A 16,523-nucleotide genomic window follows, 5' to 3' on the forward strand; every position below is an offset into this window, starting at 1 on the left:
ATAAGAAGTAAGAATAATAAAGAACTGTATAACAATAGTGGGAATGCTGAAGAGCATTCCCACTAAAATAAAGAACTGTATAACAATAGTGGGAATGCTGAAGAGCATTCCCACTAAAATAATAAAGAACTGTATAACAATAGTGGGAATGCTGAAGAGCATTCCCACTAAAATAACGTGACCATTTCACAAACTGCCATGAGACTGGGCTGGCTAATTAGAAACCAGCATTAAGATGGTGAACATGGTCAACATTAGAACTGCTTAAACATCAGCAGGTTAGCTTTGTCATCGGGAGCAAATTAGCATGCCAACTTTATCTCAACACATGCCAGAGTACAGCCTTACAGAGCCAATCTGGCTGCAGACTCTTAGACTGAAAAAAGATCTATGGCACAGAGAACTAAGCTAAATCGGACATAGGGAAATTTAAAAAAGCACCAGGCGCTGGTTGCTGTTAGTTCTACTGTATCAGAAGAGCTGATTTGCACATTAGTGGTGTAAAAGTGGGGCGGCTGTGGCTCAGTGGTAGAGAGGTTGCCTGCCAATCGGAAGGTTGGTGGTTCGATCCCCGCCCCTGCAGTCATTGTCGAAGTGTCCTTGGGCAAGATACTGAACCCCGAGTTGCCCACGGTGCTGCGCATCGGAGTGTGAATGTGTGTGAATGTTTATCTGATGAGCAGGTGGCACCTTGTACGGCAGCGCCGGCCACAGTGTATGAATGTGTGTGAATGGTGAATGTTCCCTGTAGATGTAAAAGCGCTTTGAGCAGTTGCTAAGACTGGAAAAGCGCTATATAAATACAGCACATTTACATTTACATTTAAAAGGCAAGATTGGAAATGTTGAAAAGCTAGCAAGATTTGAAAGTAGCATCTCAAAGAGGCTCCATCTTAGCAAGGAGACATGTCACTGGTTCTTTCCAAGCGGACTGCATTTTTACAGGATAATAGCATGTATAGATCACAGATATCTTTCACTCCTTTTTTAGAGCCCATAAATTGTGTATTGCTTTTGGCGACAAATCAAGTTCATGAATGTGGACTGGAGATTAAGACAGAAAACTACTAAATGCCTTTTTCCTAAAACGTATGACACAAAGGTGCACTAACACACTGTACATGCCCTGAACTCATCACTGTGCTGTCTCGCTCATGACAGACAGCTCCAGGAACAGGATGCCACTCACTCCCTCTGACTCATGCCCGGCCCTGGCGCCCCCGTCACCAAACCCAAATTCAACCCCGGGCTTTGATGAGGCTGTGGCACTCTACACCGCCTCCTGCACACGTCACCTCCAGCTTCTGATGGGAGGAGAGGACCCGTTTGCTGTAGGAAGATAGTGGGGTGAGTTCATGTCTTTTGGACTACAGTAGTCTATGTCACTGACACTGTGAGCTGGTAATGAAGAAACAGCCAATAGTAAAAAGATATAGCTAGCATAGGGAGCAGAGGAGCAACAAGACAGAGTAAAGGCTTCTCCAATCTACCCTTTGATACGATGCTGACCCCTGCCTGATGGGAGGGGAAATGCTGTGTGGTTGGCATCAGTCTAAGTGGGCCATGTCCAAGATGTCTGTATGTCCAGCGGAAGCCAGGGAATGATGCTATGCAAAATTCACTGAAACAAACTGAAATAAACAACTCTTCTCCTTTGTCATGTTGATGATTAAAGGCAAACCCCATCTTGTGTGTGTCTCAGAGTTCCGGTTGTGGTGTGTGTCAATTATGTGTGTCTTGTCTGGGGACAGACCGGTTTTGTTTGTCCCAAACCATCAGATTCAGTGTCCGTCACTCATGCGTAATCCATCATCAGATTTCCATCTCAAGGCACGTACACATGAGAGGAGCAATACACACGCCTGCCAGACATCAAGTCTAAGCTGCTTGTTGACCTCCAACGCAGAACCTTTGAAATCCATCAGGTGGCATTTCACTTCCCTGCAACAGAATCTGCAGACTAACTCAAATCTGAATGATCTCTCTTTACCTCTCAAATGACCTTGTCAGGTTTTACATTCACATTTAACACATCTCAAGCGGTTTCTGTCTTTCGGTTTTATCCAATCTGTCTTTGATCAATGGTCGAATCTATGTGGTTGCATATATTTGTGATTAGTGTGTTTCTATTGAGTTTGGTTATAGTTTTAATTTTACTTTACCCACTTAACCCTGTCATGACCCAACACCCTGCAGCACACAGCCACCTACACTCAACACTTACACACTGTACATTTATATCTCAGTAACAGACTAATATGATTCACTGCCCAGACACTTGCATCCATGTCAATTAGGAAGAATAAACAAAGCCAGACACCAATGAAAATGTGCTCACTGTGGCAGAAGGGGAGAAATCTGATCAATGCACATATATTCTGATGTATTTGAATGCTAAAATAACTTTGTTATATTTTATAAATGGTCAATTTCTATAACAATGTCTGGACCACATGCACCTTGGAGACACACACACCCACACACACCCACACACGCCTGGCTCTCTCAGCTCAGAATGTTGTGCCATCAGTCAGAGCTTCTGTCTCACTGAATAACCTGTAAAGACATTCTAAATAATGCATGATCAGCCTAGACATGGGCAGCCTGACGGAAAACCTTACCTCAACAACTTGTTTTGTTTGGCCAAAGACTGGATACTCCAGAGACATGACTGGAGGACAGTGTGTGTGTAGAATGGGGATGTAACAAACAAACAACTTTTACATTTTTCACTTTGAGTCATGCTGAGGAAGGTCTGGCAATGCAAGACTATGCTCAGTGAAATGGTGACTGGTATCAGGTAGTGTGAAAACACGACACCAAAGTCACTTCAACAGTTCAGGCACAGATTATAAATTGTAAGAATAACATCTTGCTTTTTAGCTGTGTGGTGTGGTGCACTGCCTTGTATCAACCTGTTATCAGCTGTTATCAGCACTCCTGCTTTGAAAGGAAGGTCAGGACTCAGGAGCAGCCAAGTCCCTCCTCTTAGAGGAAGAAAACCAAACCTGCACCAAATATCCTGCCTCTCTTCCTGCTTCTCCAAAGCTAGTAAACAGGTTCCAACCAGCATGGCAACTCTCCTACGCAGACTGGCAGGGCCCATGTGCTCGTCGAGGCGGTGGCTGGGAGTGATTCGGCAGGAAACGCAGGGTGGGACTTCCCATCGCGTCCCCCGGAATGAACCGGGACTGCTGCCCGGTGGCGGTCGCCCTCTGACGGCGCACAGCCGCAGGCAGCACACGGTGGCAGGTCCGGGGACGTTAGAGGTGGAGATAAAGCGGCTCGAGGGGGAAGACACTGGTAATGGTTACTACGACAAAGTCGCCCTTCTGTAAACAGACACATTTAGTGTTTGACAGCCGCTTTCCGCCATGTGAGGCTCCAGTAAAGCCTGTGTCTCCTTCAGGCTGAACTGCACACATGTTAGACTAGCTTACTTGCTCAAGAACAGGTTATATTCCTACAAGTGCTGGTGTTTATGGAACGTATTAAAATGGCGGTTGTTATGGAGGGAACTTGGTTTAAATCTGTAGGGAAGTCCTGTCTCGTTTAACATCAGGAGATTCTACCAATTATTCTCTGTACAGTTTGAATTTTCCTCTCATGAGGCAGAAATTAGTTGAGGAAGTCGAGTTTCTTTTCTGAGGTGAAAAAACACTATCGAAACAGAACCTTTCTTGGAAAGGCTGTGACTTTATGGAAGCCCATTCTTGCCAAGTACCTAAATAAAAACACAAAAAATGATATACAAAGGCAATGGCATACATGCAAAATGATCTAATATGAAGGGATGAGTTAGGTCAGGTTTTTTTCTTCAGAAAGATATGCGAAAACTAAAATAATTCCTTTTATTGATTCAGCTTTTGACTATATTCTCAATGAGTGTGTTAATCGTCAGAAAATAGTAAAAACATATCTTGCTCACATCAATTTCCTAGAGCCTTTCCCAAACCCCAAAGATATTCTTTACTTAGACTTTACTAGACAGGCAGGATGTATTTATCAGTAATTGATTATCAGAATTGTACCCCATTATTTTGCTGTCAACAGAATATTAACAAATTGACCAATGTTTTACAAATGTAATCAGTTATAATTGCGTCTTTTTAAATCATAATCATACAATATGTTATTTTCTTTAACTAATTGCGATCAGACTGTGCTTACATCAGTAGTTGATGAACCCACAGTTTGCATTTGTCAACAGTCAATCCATTAAATAAAAATGAAAATTAACCAGTTGTTGCTGCCTTCTTTCTCTCTCTGTTTCTCTCTGTCTCCCTCTGTCCATCCTGTTGACTTCTCTCTTCTCAGGGATAGTAGAGGTGTTGATGTGCCGACACAAGGCAAAAAACGCTCTGGGCCATATGTTTGTGTCACAGGTGAGTAGACATGTACATCACTCACTCACTCACTCACACACACTGACTGAGGCCCTGTGTCCTGGGTGCAGATGAGGGAGCTGGTGTTGACTCTGTCCAATGACTCGGCAGCTCATGTGGTTGTCTTCAGGAGTTTAGTGCCGGGGGTCTTCTGTGCAGGTAAGTGTTGTTTGGAGCGTCTGAAACCTGACATGCTTCTGGATTTGGGGTCAAAGCCAGTCTTAATGATATGCGATGGTGTGTGTGTAATCACAGGTGCCGACCTGAAAGAGAGAGCTCAGATGAACCACCGTCAGTCTGATCTGTTTGTTCACAGCCTTCGATCCCTCATGACTCAGATAGGTAAGAAAAAGAGCCTAAAATGCTGAGAGTGAGCGGTTTTCTCCCAGGAGTCAGGCCCTGAAAGTGCACATTACGTATATGCATCTGTGAACCCTCCTCTGTTCATTGTAATGCCCTGGCAGCATCGTTGCCCATGCCAACCATCGCGGCGATGGACGGCGTTGCCCTGGGAGGCGGTCTGGAGCTGGCCTTAGCCTGTGACCTCCGCACCGCTGGTGAGTGACCTCTGACCCTCGCCTACCAACACTGAGCTGGATGAGTCTGCATTGCTCGAGTATATTTCATATTCTTCTCCCTGCCCTTCAGAAGATGTTGATTGTGTATGATGGGGATATCATGTTCTCTTCCCAGCTTTCACCAGTCCAGTCATATCAGATCAGTGGTTGAGTCCCAAGTGGAAAATGGAAGATAGCGGCAGCCATTTAAGATCATTTTTCTAGATTGACAACTCTCTCATACCACCAGTGTAGATTAGAGCAGTGGATCTTACAGTATTTTCAAGAACTGTGAAATAAAAGGTTTTTCAAAGTTCTCGCAGCTCTATAGCCCTGTGATAATGGGAGTAAGCATTACTTGGTTATAAAGGGTCAGGACAGAATCTTCTATCTTAGCCTATTATTCAGATTGTTGGCATTTATTGACAAACCAATAATTCAATAAAAGGAAAAATAATCATCGGATTATGTGATAAAGAAAAAGATTTGAAAAAGTTCAAGCCCTAATTGTTACTATTGTTACTATACTAGGTTAGTCTATATCGACAGTTGATTTAGGAAACATCCGCCAAGCTAGAACCTACAATCAAATTACATCCACTCTTTTTTTTTAAAGTAAAATTCTCATCCCACACTCAACAGCCATTTTAATTCCAGAGCGTTCCTCCCTACGTATGTTCAACCAAAACAAATTCCCTCCTAAGACTATTTTGCAGAGGCGTCGTTGCTCCATTAGTGATTAGCGCTGACAATTGACCAGAGCACGTTTTTCTCCTATCCCAGAATGTTGTGTGGGCTCGCCGGAAGGTCTGGCAATGCGAGACTACTATTAAGTAAACATCTCAACTCAATTTTGGAGATTTTCAAGATTTCCTTTGGTTAGAAAACTCAGGAAATGTGTATAAATAATGCACAAGACAAATAGAGTATTCCAGGCATCATAATTAATATTATTACCTGTTGTGTAAAGATCACATATTGTATTACTAGTTGGAGCAAGCCTGTACAGAACATACTGTATATGATACTGGCAAACTGTGGAAAAGGATGCTTTTTAACAACCTAAAGCTACTTAAGGGAAAATAAAAAGTAAAACTCAATGTTAAGGGGTTACATTTTTTTTTAAAGCTTTTTCTATTTTTAAATATAAAAATAGAAATCCACAATAAGACCCCATAGCGGTTATGCTAAAAACAAGCGTGTTGTTGTTCCTGTTCACCCAGTATTAATGTTCGGGTGCTGAGCTCAGGGACTAATGATAGCTGGATACATCTGCCCAGCTGTTCATGGAGGTGACTTTACAGGTGATTGGTTAAATTGGTCGTGGCAGCTGATTGGCTGAGCGCTAATGAGCTATGTGAGCAGGTGTTTGCATCTGTTGCCCTGACAGAGGCATCAGTCAGACTTTACGCCCTCGCCCTCAGCAGTACAGACCTTCAACTGTCCTCTGTGTGTGTGTGTGTGTGTGTGTGTGTGTGTGTGTGTTTTTCTCAGCCTATTCTGCACAGATGGGTCTGATTGAGACGACACGGGGGCTGCTTCCAGGGGCGGGTAAGACAAAAAGAGATTGACATTGCAAAATACTGAATGTTTAAGTAGAGATACTAAGCCGCTGTGAGAAGTTGACCTGGAAGCGGTCTGTCCTGCAGGGGGCAGTCAGCGGTTGCCGCGGACAGTCGGCATCACTCTGGCCAAAGAGCTCATCTTCACAGGTGGTGTTACAGGAATGCTGACATTTTGTTGCGCACACAGGACGCTTATCATGTATCACACACTCTCTCTGTCTGTCTGTCTGTGTGTGTCTGTTACCAGGTAAGCGTGTGGGAGGTCAGGCAGCTCTGGAGATGGGGCTTGTAAATAGAGCTGTAGAACAGAACCAGACAGGAGACGCTGCCTACAGAGAGGCATCCAGCCTGGCCAGAGAGATACTGCCACAGGTGAGCACACAAACACACACTTTTTCACTCAGATACTAATGCATCCCGCCTTCTCCAGGCAGGCACCTGCTCTCTCACCGCCTCCTCCTCCTTGACTTTCTCTCTTTTCATCCACCTATCTTCTCTGACTCCTCCCTCTCTCCAGGCCTCTGTTGCTCCATATTTCTTTCACTCCAGTTCATATGCCCGCAGTTGGCAGAGCAAGAGTGGCTGTTGAGTAGAGGAATGGACCACAAATAGCAACGCACACCTAAAAGTATTCAGATCCTTTACTTAAGTAAAAACACTCATTCCACACTGTAAAACTACTCTTGTTACAAGTAAAAGTCCTGCATAGAAAATCTTATGTAAGTACCATCAGGAAAATGTAGAGAAAAATCCATAGAAGCTACAACTATTTTTTCTGCTATTTAATCACTAAATTCCCTTTTGAGACATTGTTATGCGTGAAATCAACTGTGCAGAATTTGAATATGGGCAGTTTTATGAAAATGGATCGCCGATTGCACATTTGCTCCGATGTTGTCGGACTCCAGTCTGAAGTGGAGGCCAGGATCGCTCGCTCGTCGGGCGTCCAGAGATGCTCTGACCCCGCTGTCAGCTGGAGCTCTCTCAATAGACTCATGGACGAGTTACGTTACTCCCGCAATCTCTTGTGGAGCTTTTTAACAAAAAAAAAACAGATAACCACAGGTTGCTGGTTATCTAATAATGGATCATTATGTTTTGTTTTTTAAACAAAGGAGTGAGGAAATAAACCTGATTTAACTTAAACTTGATTCTGGAATCAATTGCTTTTCCCTGGGTTCCCGGATGGTAACACTGAATTTTAAACATCCATTTTTTTAAGCTGAAATTGGCCCGTTGAATTTGAATATAAATATATAAAATATATACATTGTATTTTGCATCTGAATTTGGTACATTGAATGTTTTTTACGTTGAATTTGTGATTTTGACTGCACTGTATGAAAATAAAAAAAATAAAGGTGAAAATTAGTTGTTGAAAATTTGACCAGTAAAATTCAGAGGCAAAAAATTCAGATACGTAATTTCAATGCATAGTTAAGTAGTGCTAGAAATTCAATGGCTTTTTAAATTTCCGAATCTGATTTACTTTCATAGGCTTCTTGGTCCCCCCCCCCCCCCCCCTCCTGCAAGAAAGACAGATAAAAAAAGCAGTGGTCAGGATCCGTGCTATCGAGGCCACGATATCCTGAGTTTTAGTACAAACATTCCTACGTTCCCTCTAATGAAACTCATCTGTTTCTTTCAATAGACCCTCCATAACACGTCTTTCCAACGCTTTCTGTTGTAAATGCCAGTCTTTCCCCTAGGTGAACTGCTTTGGGGCTGCAGGTGGGCCTGTGGGGGGTTAGGGCAGGGCTAACCTATTCTACCACCACACCACATACCTTCTCAAATGTAACCCTTTCAAATTTATGGTCTTCAAAGTTTCTTTTACCTATCTAAAGTAACTTTAGAATCATTACCCACTCTTCTTAGCGGCATAAATTAGATCCTTTGCACAGCACTTATTTAAAATAAATGTTGTGTGAATCAGCTTAATATACTGTATGTTGTATTTGTTTTTCTTGTCTGGGTTAGTCCTCTATTTTTGTGCTGGGTATGTTTAACTTTCATGGTGATGGCTGTCAGTAAGATGGTGTATTATTGATACCATCAGAGTCTTAACTTTTTCATTTGTGGCCCAGGCTCCTATTGCTGTGCGGCTGGCAAAAGAGGCAATTAACCGAGGCATCGAGGTACATTGGGATTCATAGATTTTTATCTTCAAACATCAGGGACGGTAGTGACTGAAATCTATCTCTTCCAGGTTGACATGAGTTCAGCAATGGCAATAGAGAGGATGTGTTACGCTCGGGTGAGACTTCCAGTACTTATTTAATGTTTTGAAAATACTACACCTTTGCACATGATTGTTGCGAGTCAGAAGTGAGTCCCTCTCTTGATGCTTGTGAAACCCTCGGCGGCTGTCTGCAGTCACTCCGCTGTAACCCTTACTGTGTTTTCAGGTCATCCCCACACGGGACAGACAGGAGGGAATGGCTGCCTTCATAGAGAAGAGACCCCCGCGGTACATTGGGGAATAAACTCTTTCGCACTATTGGATTTCTCTGATATTCAATATTCAACAGCCGTTGATTGTGTGTGTGTGTGTGTGTTGTGTTTCGTTTGTGACATTCAGGATGAGACTTTGATCAAAACTATGGCACAAAAGTACGCTGATTATTGAACATGTGAATCTTATATTTGAAATAAAAAGTCAACGGTCATCTCCAGTCTATGGGAATGTACATTCTTTATTTCCAAACTGTCATCAGCAACATGACCCAGTCATAGCAGACATACACAGCATCTTTACTTTTTGTATCTTCCACCTTATTTTAAACTCTTGTAATAATTAAACTGGCCTTTCTACTAAACAATCCCAACACATCAGGAGCAACAGAAAAGACAAACTGATTCGGTGTTATCTGCTGCTCTTTGCCCTTCTCTAAACTGATGAGATCAGCTCAGGACACATGCGTAATTAGCAAGCTTATACAACTGATTTACTGAGCAGATGAGGTGATAGAGGTTTTGCTAACAGCTGTTTTAGGGTACCAGTTCATAGCCGAATATATTCATATATATAAGCTATACAAGTCCTCTGACCTGTCACTATCATTCCTACTTAAACCAAAATCCACTTTGCCTAAAAAATGTTGTATAAGGGGTTAGACAGAAGTTTGTAACGCAACATTAGTTTTGATTGCATAGTTTATGATGCTGGGAATCAATACCTCCAATGAAAAAAAGGAGATTGTGGGCATCTGGCATCTGCATCTGCTACAGCAAATGGCGGCCGTCTCTGGACAGTAGAAGAGTATCTAATAAAATGGCATCCTGGAGGAGAGTACTGTCACACAGCCAGTCATTTCAGTACAGTAACATACTCTACATTTCTAATGACATCCCCACTTTTTCAAGGTAAACAATGTTTCTTCTCTTTTCACTTTGTTCTATAATCATAATTCTCAGATAAACTATAGAACATGGATTATAATAAGTTCCATGCAAACAGATCCAACCAGTCTTGAACAAACAATTACTTTTTGTATCCTTTTCTATTATGTACAAATTACATACACTCTTAAGCTGCAGCTATTTGTACAGACGTACAGGAAGTACACACATGCTCACACCAAAGTGCTGTCTCTGTCTGTGTCTTTAAGACGCAGTGGAAAGCACAGCAAACATACCAATATATAAACAAGCATCTCAAAGAAAATACATGTACAACCATCATGAATATACTGACCCCATCATTATTGCAACATGTGTTCAAAGTGGACACAATTGATGGCATCATTTGAAATTATTCTACTCTGGATCTTGATCACAGCACTGCTGGCTTTGCCACTGAATGTTTGGGAAAGAAAAATGCAATGGAGCTTCTCAAAGAGATATAACCTCTCCAAAAATGTAGGTTTTCATCTTTTAATGTTCGGGACATCCAAACCCCACTGAACACACCCTAGGCATGTGTCTTGTCACATCAAATTAAAGCTAGCTTTTAGCTGATATAAGACTAAATAAAGAGAGCAACAGCAGTATTGAGGACCCAGAGGCGTTAAGCAGCCATTCCTAAAATGAACAGTACAAGCATTTAAACTCTGGCATGCTTGAGCTCACAGAAGTGTTGTGTGTGTGTGTGTGTGTGTATATCTAAAGAGCTTAATCGACCAATTCAGACAGCCAGAGAGCCCTCAGTAACATACAGGAGCCCCAGGATGTCAACCATAGAAATACAATGAGAGTAGAACAGACATCGAACGGTTTGCCTTGGTCATTGGACTAGTTGAACGTTCTATTTCTATTGAAATACAGTCACAGTTCTTTGCATTGGCAATGGTGCACATAAAAATGGCCGTTGCTCTGACCATCCTGCTAAATTCATTTGAATGCCCATTCTACTCTTTCTATTTCTGTGGTATTGCCCTCAGCAGAGCTTCTGGGGGATCAATCCCAAACTGAGTTTTGTGGGTTTGCACTTTTTTTTTGCTAGGTACAAAAATCATTAACATGCCGATGTCAGACTATTGAGCCAGCACAGACACAAACCTCAAGTTGAGATTTAAGCTTCAAAAACCAACAGTTCTAAAACTTACATTTTTTTATCACAACATTAGCACACATAGAAATATTTCAGTTTTGAAACAAACAAAGAAAATAAATAGATTTAGTGTGTGTGCAAAGAAATGCGTAGTCTCCATCCTTTACTGTTTACTTTCCTGGGATTCTTGATAAATTGTGTGTTAGTGCGTGGGGTATGCACACACACAACACACTAATCCCCTCTGTGGTGGGTTGGGGAGCCTCATTTTCTGAAAGAGAAAATGTAAAAGAATGAAAATCCTCCAGCTATTGTGAGACCGACGGAACAAATGACCACTAGTGTACGGGTCTTTACCTCGGTGAGGTTTTTGTGGCAGCAGCCGGTGACTTGTGTGCAGGCTGACCGGTGCGGGCTCTGTGGCGCTGCAGGCTCTCCAGAATGCTCTTAGCCAACAGTTTGACGTCTTTGTGGGTCTGTGGGTGTGTATGAACCAGCTCCAGCTGCTGCAGGCCGCCCTCCTCCAACAACATGCTGCAGTAGCGTGCGGCTGCGAAAACAAGGGGTGAATACAACATGGGTTGGTGAATGAGTAACTGCCTAGACAGATTTCAGTAAATTATCTGTGAATGAGCTCACTCATAAAACTGGAATAACAAATGGTTCCGTATGTGCGTGTAATCTGTCTCACCGTTCTTGCTGCAGACATGCTGCATGGCCCAGGCCGCCCACAGCTGGACCCCGGGGGTGTGAAAGCACTCCAGTAGGGGAAAGAAGGGGTTAAATGACCTAAAGGAGAGACAATAAGAATATATTTTAGTATGTACTAATGTACTCTGTGTCACATATTCATGTTGATGTTTTGACAGTGTCTCTTAGGGGTGTCAATCTTCAATGGTCTCACGATTCAATTTGATTACAAATATCCTGTCAACGATTCAATATGGTTTGAAATCATGATGTCTCACTTTCTCAATGTTATATATATATATATATATATATATATATATATATATATATATATATATATATATATATATATATATATATATATATAGACCTACGCATGGTTTTCATCAACAAATTCAAGCGGTCAGATATACTGTATATGAACTCCTTGAATGGAGAGGAATCTGAACACAGCAGACAAAAGGCGAAACCAAAACAGCAGTTAGCGGAAAATGAACAATTTCCGATTATGGTCTGTCAGAATCGACCTGGTCCACCTTACGATGCATCGATGCAACGATTCCTTGTAACGCCCTTAATGTCTATAGTTTTAAAGAAACGCCCAATATCTGTATGCTCAATATAAAAGAACAGTCTTACCCACTTGTTTTTTAAAGCGCTCTGTATGAAAATGAACTGTACAGACCTGATATACCGTAGGTAAAACTTAATTTGTTTCACAACCACTGCTAAATCAGGTTATAACATAACATAACATAGGTGCAATATACAGGCCTACTTGCTTTGATGCAATGGGTTTTTCTGCTTTACTGTAGAAAAATCTGCATCTCACCTGTAGGCCACCATTTCACACTCAGGTGCAGGCCACTTCATAATGACATCATGCTGGAGAGTGACACAAATACAAAAAAAGATTCACATAACCTTTTTAAAATAACTGTGTGCACGTATCTGTGTGTTTAGGAGTTTGAGTCGTTTCTGCTGATTCCTACCAGTTGTTCCAGCAGTGTGGATCGAAGCTTGGGGCTGAGCGTCCAGGCTTCCTCTCCTCGGGACGTCAGATGTGCAAGGATGCCCGCGGCGAAGTAGCTGACCTCCACCTCTGGGCTGTGCAGCAGGGTGCTGATGTGGTCCAAGAACCCCTGCACCATCAGCTCCACATGCAGCTCCCCGACCTCTGCTATGTTGTTCTACACAACAAGGGGAAAAGGAAATAATTTGTCTTTTAATACTTGTAAATGTGTTCAACTTTCCATTTTTCTAAAGGGTAATAAGAAAGCTGTAAACCAACCAGCAGACCGAGAACCTTCTGCTGAATAGAGGACTCTTTGGGGAAGGACTGCACGGGAAAAAAACAACATTGAGTCAGCCCGCACCAAACGCACACACTTCTAGAGAGTACTTGTGTGTGTATGTGATGATTAACTAGTATGGTAATCTGGTCCATGTTGTTGTTCATTTACACGTTGACCCTTCTGTGTACCTACCTCTAGAACTTTAATAAACAAGTCCAGGCCCTGGTTCTCAATAAAATGGCGGCAGGTTGTTGGGGATTCATCAGTGAGGTTCCAGAGTGCACTCAGTGTAAATTTGAGGGTGGCGTCCACCACACCCTGAGTAGCCTTCTGGTGCACAATGTGGAGCAGTTGCTGGAAGGGGTGGGAGGAGGGGGGCATGTGAGCAATAAAGGTGTGCCTTTTCTTTGGTAAATTATTAAAAGGTGGAAGAGAAAAGAGTGGGAGGGAAACTTTACCTTCACGATGAACAGCTCTGCTCCCAGCTGAGCCGTCTGCTCTGTGGACAACTGGAAAGAGCAAACGTCTCCGCGTTTAGGAATAGCACTACTAATGTGCCGAGAATGCATTCATAATGTAATATTTATAGAACGCAATATTTACCTTTGCAGCCAGTATGGAAATGATAGCCACAGCCATCCTCTGCATGTTCTGGTCTTCATGGTTGCAGAGCCACTGCATCACTAGTTTGGCAGCTTCAAACCTTGCAAACAGGGAAAGAAAAAAAAAAAACTGAACACCTTTGACCAATTTTGTTTTATGTTAAGACCGGATAATTATTGGACTATTTGGTTTCCTGCTTTAATCTTTTATATTTTCATTTCTCACCTGTTGAATGGAACTTCCTGCAAAATGCGATCGCTGCACAGAGACAGCAGGCAATTCTTCTGCAGCTACAGACAGAGAAATGAAAGCAGCCGTCATGGACCTCACACAATCTGTTATTGTACTTTTCTCTTCTTATCACCGGGTTCTACTATACAGGCCCAGTAACATGTGTCTACAAAATATTAGCTCATGTCTGAGTTGGTATTTTGGGTTTGTAATTGGGAAAATATTTCTATGGTTTTATGATAATAAAGAGGCGTGGTTTCCGTCATAGGCTGTGTCCCTGTGTGACTACACTATCTGGGTCACAGAACAAGGATACTTTATTTTGTTTAAAAAAGAAAGAAATAAAATAAATATTTTTTCAATTTGACTGAGAGACAATTATACTGTTAATCAAAATTATTTCTGAGACAATTAATTGTGCAGCAAAATTTTGAATTGCTACTAGAGATGTTCCTTAAAACGCTGGTATTGGTATCGGGAAGTACTGTTCATTGTATGTGTTTGTTCATGTTTCACAAAGAGTTTAACCTGAGCCTGACGGACAAAAAATATAGAAATCATATCCCATCCATACAGGGATAGTAGTATACAGCTAATATAATAAAATATATGAAACACTCGGTATTGGCCGATATGCAAGTTCAGGTATCAGAATCTGTTTCGGGAAGCAAAGAAAGGTATTGGACCATCTCTAGTTGTTACAGCTCTAGACATGACGCTACCTGCTGGTGGTTGGGGAACATCCTCATGGCCTCCAGTAGCAGCTGAGTGACGGTGCTCAACAGTCGCACTGGCATTCCTGCTGCCAGGTCCTGCTTCGTCAGGTTGAACACACAGGCACTGGCTGCCAGCTGGACATTCAGAGTCGCAGGGTGATTCTTCATACCCAGCACTACCAGCTGCAAAATACAAGAGAAGGAATTAAGATTATTTAAGTGAGACAGATGAGAAACTCTAAGTGTGCGGACATGGAGTCGGGGTTGTGGGGCTTTGACGTAATATTCTTAAAAAAGGAAACTTGACGCTCCATTGCGTCATGCTTCAGATTTAAATCTGATTAGGATCTGAACCATGATCAAACAATATAATACGATAATCTACATATTTTCTTAGAGATAAGGGGGAAAAAAATCTTAATGAAATAAGGACAATTACTTATTTTCAAAGTAGAATACTGCGGGCTCACCTTGAGGATGTCGGGCCTGGGTTTCTCCATGACATGGGTCAGGCCGAACAGATGAAACAGAGCTTCTCTCACAAAACCTTCCCTCTCACTGTAGCGACGCAAGGCCTCGCAGATCTGTGTCTCGTTGGCTTCTCCTGTTACCTGTTTACACAGAAAAGACAGTTTACTGTAGCAAACCTGGATTTCTACGCACAGTGTTGTCTGTGTTAAAGTACACATCTATAGCTACCTTTAGATTTCCTTCTCCAGAGAGAAAGTCCGAAAATCCAGCATCTGTGGCCAGAAGTCCCACAAAGGTCATCCCTGGTCTCTTCTCAACAAATGCCTTGATGGCTGCATCAGTCACCTGTAATGTTCACACATGTGAGAAATGACAACTTCGCTCTAAAGCCTGCTAATCTATTTGTGTAGATAGATAGATAGATAGATAGATAGATCAACATAAAACACACACCTGTTTCCTTCCTGACACATCCAGGGAAACCAGAGCAGGAAGGATTCCTGGCTGTCCAAGCAGTTGACGAGCCACGTCAGAGGTAAACTGCTTATCATCACTGATGTCCAGGTGCTGCATCAGTTATGTTTCACACAAACACACAATAGTATTTTAGTTAAAAAACAAACAAAGAAGCTGTGGATGGTGAAATCACAGAGAAAGTGCTCTTCTCAGCAAAAATCAATCGAATAAAAACAGGTTTAATAGTAGACACGTAGTGTAAAACGTCCTCCTTCTACTAACCTGCAATACATCCAACTGGCCAATGACTCCCAGCAGCTGAGCAGTGCTCATCTCCAGCCTTTTCAGCTGGTGCAGTGTTAGTGAGCGCAGCCGCTCCTTCAGGCCCAGCAGTGGGCTCAGGTTGGTAACTGAAGTGTTGGAGAGATCGAGGCTCTCCAGCCGAGGCAGGGAACACACGTCCACAAGCCCGGAGTCGTAGAAATCTACGTTGGCTAGAGAGAGGGAGCGGAGGCCCTGGAGGGAGCTGAAGGGATACAGGATCGGTTCCTCCAGAGAGGACATGGTGAGACCTGTTAAGACAAGTCGCTGGAGGGACTCCTGTAGCATGTTTGAGGGAGGAATGTTTATTTTAATATCAAGTAGGAAAGGGTGGTTCGACATATTTTGTTTTTATTCACACAAGTTGACATTCTCTCACTTTACCTGGCAATATTTATTGGTGGCTAGTCCCTGTAGAATATCAGGAATAGTGAGGTCTGCATTGACCCGAGCAGCATCCAGCTCCAACAGTCTGTGAGGGCAGAGGGCCTTCTGAAAGGCCTCTGCGGAGATACGTGCTGTACGGATGCATGCTCGTCTCAGCCGCAGGTATTGACAGTGCCGAAATACACCCACTGTGCTGTCATTCAACAGACCTGTGGTGGAATGAACTCGATTCAAGTATAATCTTTGGTTTTCACGCACAACTGAGAAGAACAACTTGCACAATACTGCCTTCATTTCCCAACTGAAGGGTTTTGATATAGGTGACAGATAGTACGCGTTGCCATAGGAGGGGGG

The 16,523-nt window shown here is 42.6% G+C and overlaps 2 protein-coding genes across 3 annotated transcripts in view; one reads left to right on the plus strand and one right to left on the minus strand.

Annotated features, from left to right (window-relative positions):
* The first annotated feature begins 2,961 nt into the window (after positions 1-2,961).
* On the plus strand, positions 2,962-9,019 carry echdc2 (enoyl CoA hydratase domain containing 2). 2 transcript variants are annotated; one of them, XM_034881165.1, is made up of 11 exons: positions 2,964-3,303; positions 4,318-4,385; positions 4,457-4,544; positions 4,641-4,727; positions 4,850-4,942; positions 6,437-6,493; positions 6,592-6,654; positions 6,755-6,879; positions 8,595-8,645; positions 8,717-8,764; positions 8,916-9,019. In XM_034881165.1, exons 1-11 carry the CDS (start codon positions 3,072-3,074, stop codon positions 8,991-8,993), a joined length of 990 nt encoding a protein of 329 aa, XP_034737056.1. In that variant the 5' UTR covers positions 2,964-3,071; the 3' UTR covers positions 8,994-9,019. The 2 variants fall into 2 exon arrangements, with proteins under 2 accessions (XP_034737058.1, XP_034737056.1); XM_034881167.1 differs by lacking the exons at positions 4,641-4,727; positions 4,850-4,942 and having other exon boundaries at positions 2,962-3,303.
* Positions 9,020-9,285: 266 nt separating this feature from the next.
* The window catches only part of zyg11 (zyg-11 homolog (C. elegans)), an 8,880-nt gene continuing 1,642 nt past the window's right edge, over positions 9,286-16,523 (minus strand). The window contains exons 3-18 of the mRNA XM_034881152.1: positions 16,167-16,378; positions 15,744-16,061; positions 15,459-15,572; positions 15,234-15,350; positions 15,005-15,145; positions 14,541-14,717; positions 13,813-13,877; positions 13,588-13,687; positions 13,443-13,493; positions 13,177-13,338; positions 12,981-13,028; positions 12,682-12,879; positions 12,522-12,574; positions 11,691-11,788; positions 11,357-11,549; positions 9,286-11,270 (exon numbers count right to left, since the gene is read on the minus strand). Of these exons, the coding sequence (XP_034737043.1) occupies positions 11,264-11,270; positions 11,357-11,549; positions 11,691-11,788; positions 12,522-12,574; positions 12,682-12,879; positions 12,981-13,028; positions 13,177-13,338; positions 13,443-13,493; positions 13,588-13,687; positions 13,813-13,877; positions 14,541-14,717; positions 15,005-15,145; positions 15,234-15,350; positions 15,459-15,572; positions 15,744-16,061; positions 16,167-16,378 (2,054 nt within the window). The 3' untranslated portion in view covers positions 9,286-11,263. The remainder of the gene's footprint in view (positions 11,271-11,356; positions 11,550-11,690; positions 11,789-12,521; positions 12,575-12,681; positions 12,880-12,980; positions 13,029-13,176; positions 13,339-13,442; positions 13,494-13,587; positions 13,688-13,812; positions 13,878-14,540; positions 14,718-15,004; positions 15,146-15,233; positions 15,351-15,458; positions 15,573-15,743; positions 16,062-16,166; positions 16,379-16,523) is intronic.

This window comes from Etheostoma cragini, chromosome 9 (genome assembly GCF_013103735.1).
Source record: "Etheostoma cragini isolate CJK2018 chromosome 9, CSU_Ecrag_1.0, whole genome shotgun sequence".
Classification (NCBI taxonomy): Eukaryota; Metazoa; Chordata; class Actinopteri; order Perciformes; family Percidae; genus Etheostoma; species Etheostoma cragini.